At 47.9% G+C, this 3,155-nt stretch overlaps 1 protein-coding gene across 2 annotated transcripts; it reads left to right on the top strand.

Annotated features, from left to right (window-relative positions):
* The first annotated feature begins 328 nt into the window (after nt 1-328).
* LOC121989931 (3-oxoacyl-[acyl-carrier-protein] reductase FabG-like) lies at nt 329-1,833 on the top strand. 2 transcript variants are annotated; one of them, XM_042544232.1, is made up of 3 exons: nt 329-758; nt 917-1,128; nt 1,215-1,833. In XM_042544232.1, the coding sequence occupies exons 1-3, from the start codon at nt 428-430 to the stop codon at nt 1,491-1,493; spliced, it is 822 nt and encodes a 273-aa protein (XP_042400166.1). In that variant the 5' UTR covers nt 329-427; the 3' UTR covers nt 1,494-1,833. The 2 variants fall into 2 exon arrangements, with proteins under 2 accessions (XP_042400166.1, XP_042400165.1); XM_042544231.1 differs by having other exon boundaries at nt 332-758; nt 896-1,128; nt 1,215-1,820.
* Nucleotides 1,834-3,155: the final 1,322 nt, after the last annotated feature.

The following is a 3,155-nucleotide window of genomic DNA, read 5'->3' as shown; positions in this document are numbered from 1 at the left end:
AAATTTATAAAAGTCTAAATAAGACACTTAAACTTTTAAAATTCTTAAAAATTATTTAAAATAATTAAAAGTCTAATATTAAATATACCCCTTTAAATTTTCTACTACTGTATTAGAGATTTTAGGATAATTTATTATTTATTTATTTATTTTTTAATTAAAATTTAAGATCGCACATTAAGAAAATCTACTCATTGAGCCAATATCGATCCGAACTCCTGCCATGGCATCAGGCATGACGATTTGCCGATGACGTCATGCCTGACGTATGAGTCCGCGGGGGGATGTTTATCCTGTGTCACTCACTCACTGACTCTTCTTTGGATCACTCCGTTCGCCGCCAGCGTCTCGCGTTCTCCAACGGACGGCTATAAAATAGCAATCGAGTCCGAGAAAGCTCGATCTTGAGGAATCTGTGTACAGAGGCATGGCGTCGGCGGCGGCGGCGGCGATGGGAGATCGGAGTTTAGAGGGCAAGGTGGTGATGGTCACCGGCGCTTCTTCCGGCATCGGCCGGGAGATCTGCCTCGACCTCGCCGACGGCGGGTGCAAGATCGTCGCAGCCGCGAGGAGACTCCAGCGTCTCCTGTCCCTCTGCGACGAAATCAACGGCTCCTCCGCGGGAACCGGAAGTGTGCGCGCGGTGGCCGTCGAGCTCGACGTCGGCAGCGGCAGCGCCGCCATCGAGGCCGCGGTGAAGGCAGCGTGGGAGGCCTTCGGCCACGTCGACGTCCTGGTGAACAACGCCGGCGTCAGGGGTCAGTAATTTTTCTGTTTTGAAGTCTTACTATCGTCAAAACAGCCATAAATTAAATCTTTTTATTTTTATTTTTTCAAAATTGCATTCGTAATTTTTTCAGCGTTTTTAATAAATTAAAAAAAATATTTTTTTAAGGTGGCGTTTACTCGTCGCTAGATTGGACTGAAGCCGACTGGAATACCAACATGAACACGAACCTCACCGGCTTGTGGCTCGTCACCAAGCACCTCTGCCACCGAATGCGCGTCGACGGCCGGTACCGGGGCTCGGTCATCAACATCTCCTCCATTGCCGGGCTGCAACGCGGCCAACTCCCTGGCTCTCTCGCCTACTCGGTCTCCAAAACGGCTGTCAATTCGCTCACTAGGGTAATTAACGTACCGATCTCACTGGCCAACACAATTGGATATTACTATTAGAGACACTATTTTCTTTGTTCTATTTCCCTTCTTAGGTGATGGCATTGGAGCTTGGAGTTTATGGGATTAGGGTGAACTCAATATGTCCAGGGCTCTTCAAGTCAGAGATAACTAAGCGGTTGATGGAAAAGGCGTGGCTTGGAAAGGTGGCAGAGAAGACGGTGCCCCTGAGGACATTCGGCACCGTGAACCCGGCTGTGACTTCGGCTATCCGCTACCTGATCAGCGATGCATCAGAGTACGTGACTGGGAATGAATTCGTGGTGGACGCCGGCGCAACCCTTCCCGGCATCCCCATCTTCTCCTGCCTTTGATGTAACACTAAAATATATTAATAGAACTTGCATCATACAAGTGCCTTGTTGCATCTACAACAGTAGAGGACACATCTGCAATCGTTGCAACAACATTTATTGCCACCATTTTGAACTGGAAATCGAAGGAAATGGAATGAACTCAATTTCTATGGAGTGACCAGAGATCCATTTGGATCTTGAACAATTTGTTGCTGAAGAGCAGCATTGGCAGGAAACAATCCGCATTGTGATGTTTGCGCCATCAGTTGATCCAACAGCACCAAAGCCGCCATGGCTTCCACCATTGGAACCGCTGTAAGATCGAAGATCATATTCAGATGTGATAGCCAAAGATTAACAACACCTTTGGTTTGCTCAAAATTGGGGCATGGGTTGATGTGTGCCCAAAGATGGGTTGATGTGTTTTATCAGTAGGGAGTTGATGTGTGCCAATAGGGGGAGAATGAAAGGAAGTAAGGTAGGTTTTCATTACCTAGAGGGAGTTTGCCCTCTTAGGGGGAGAATGAAAAGCTTAACTTATGTATTCATTACCTAGTGGCATGAAAAAGGAGGCTATAGGATTAGCCTAACTTACATGTGGGATTGTAAGTGTTATAGTGATATTGTCAAACATCAAAAAGGGGGAGATTGTTGGTGCAACATCCCTCAGGTCAAGGTTGACCTGGTTGACCAAGCTGAGTCTTGGTTTGGGTTTAGATGTTTGACAATAAGATACTGATTGAAGGAGAGTCAAGTAGGTCAAGGGAGTGACCGGATACTTGACTGGGAAGTCCTAGTGAGTGAAGCTAGGCAGATGGAAAGTCCTAGTGAGTGAAGCTAGGCAGATGGAAAGTCCTAGTGAGTGAAACTAGGCAGATGGAAAACCCTAGTGAGTGAAACTAGGTGAAAGTCCTGGTGAGTGAAGCCAGGCAAGGGAAAATTCAGATGGATCAAGGATGATCGGACATCTGGTGTTGGGAAGTCCAAGTAGGTCAAAAGGATTGACTGGATACTTGGCGTGAGGAAATCCAGATGGGTCAAGGTTGACCAGACATCTGGTGGAAGTCCAAGTAGGTCAAGGGAGTGACCGGATACTTGGCACGACTAGAAAAGTCCAAGTGGGTCAAAGGAACTGACCAGACACTTGGTGGGAAGTCCTAGCAGGTCAAAGGAGTGACCAGATGCTAGGCATGATGTACCAATGGGTCAAGGTTGACCGGGTGTTGGTTTGGTAGGCTTGGGACTTGGTTTTGGGCAAAAACCAAGAACTGGATCGATCAGTGGATCGATCCAAGCCTTTCCTAGCGAACAGAGCCTCGGATCGATCCGTGGATCGATCAGATGTCCAATCGATCGATGGATCGATTGGGACGCTGTGATTAGCGCTGGATCGATCCGTGGATCGATCCGGCGTTCGAGCAGCGCTCGGATCGATCCATGGATCGATCAAAGCCTCCCCGATCGATTGGGAACATTCGAATCGATCGGGATCCGACCGTTGCGTCGGGTTTATAGCCGCAGGCGGACGTTGTCTTCGGCATCTCTTCTCCGATTCACTCCAGATCTTTCGCCAACTTCTCCACAGCGCTCTCAAAGATCAGATCGCCAGTTCTTGAAGGATCTTGGAAGCTTTCCAAGTCAAGAGGCGGATCAAAGGCAAGAAGAGAAGCTAGGGTTAGG

This window comes from Zingiber officinale, chromosome 6B (genome assembly GCF_018446385.1).
Source record: "Zingiber officinale cultivar Zhangliang chromosome 6B, Zo_v1.1, whole genome shotgun sequence".
Taxonomy (NCBI): Eukaryota; Viridiplantae; Streptophyta; class Magnoliopsida; order Zingiberales; family Zingiberaceae; genus Zingiber; species Zingiber officinale.
Note: the sequence above shows the minus strand (reverse complement) of the source record. Positions and strands in the feature narration are given on the sequence as shown.

What these genes read in the sequence shown, in the direction of transcription:
- LOC121989931 (XM_042544231.1), top strand. Translation starts at nt 428, where the DNA reads ATGGCGTCGGCGGCGGCGGCGGCGATGGGAGATCGGAGTTTAGAGGGC. An exon ending in GAACAACGCCGGCGTCAGGG is followed by an intron (nt 759 to 895) that starts GTCAGTAATTTT and finishes TATTTTTTTAAG; the next exon opens with GTGGCGTTTACTCGTCGCTA. An exon ending in CTGTCAATTCGCTCACTAGG is followed by an intron (nt 1,129 to 1,214) that starts GTAATTAACGTA and finishes TTCCCTTCTTAG; the next exon opens with GTGATGGCATTGGAGCTTGG.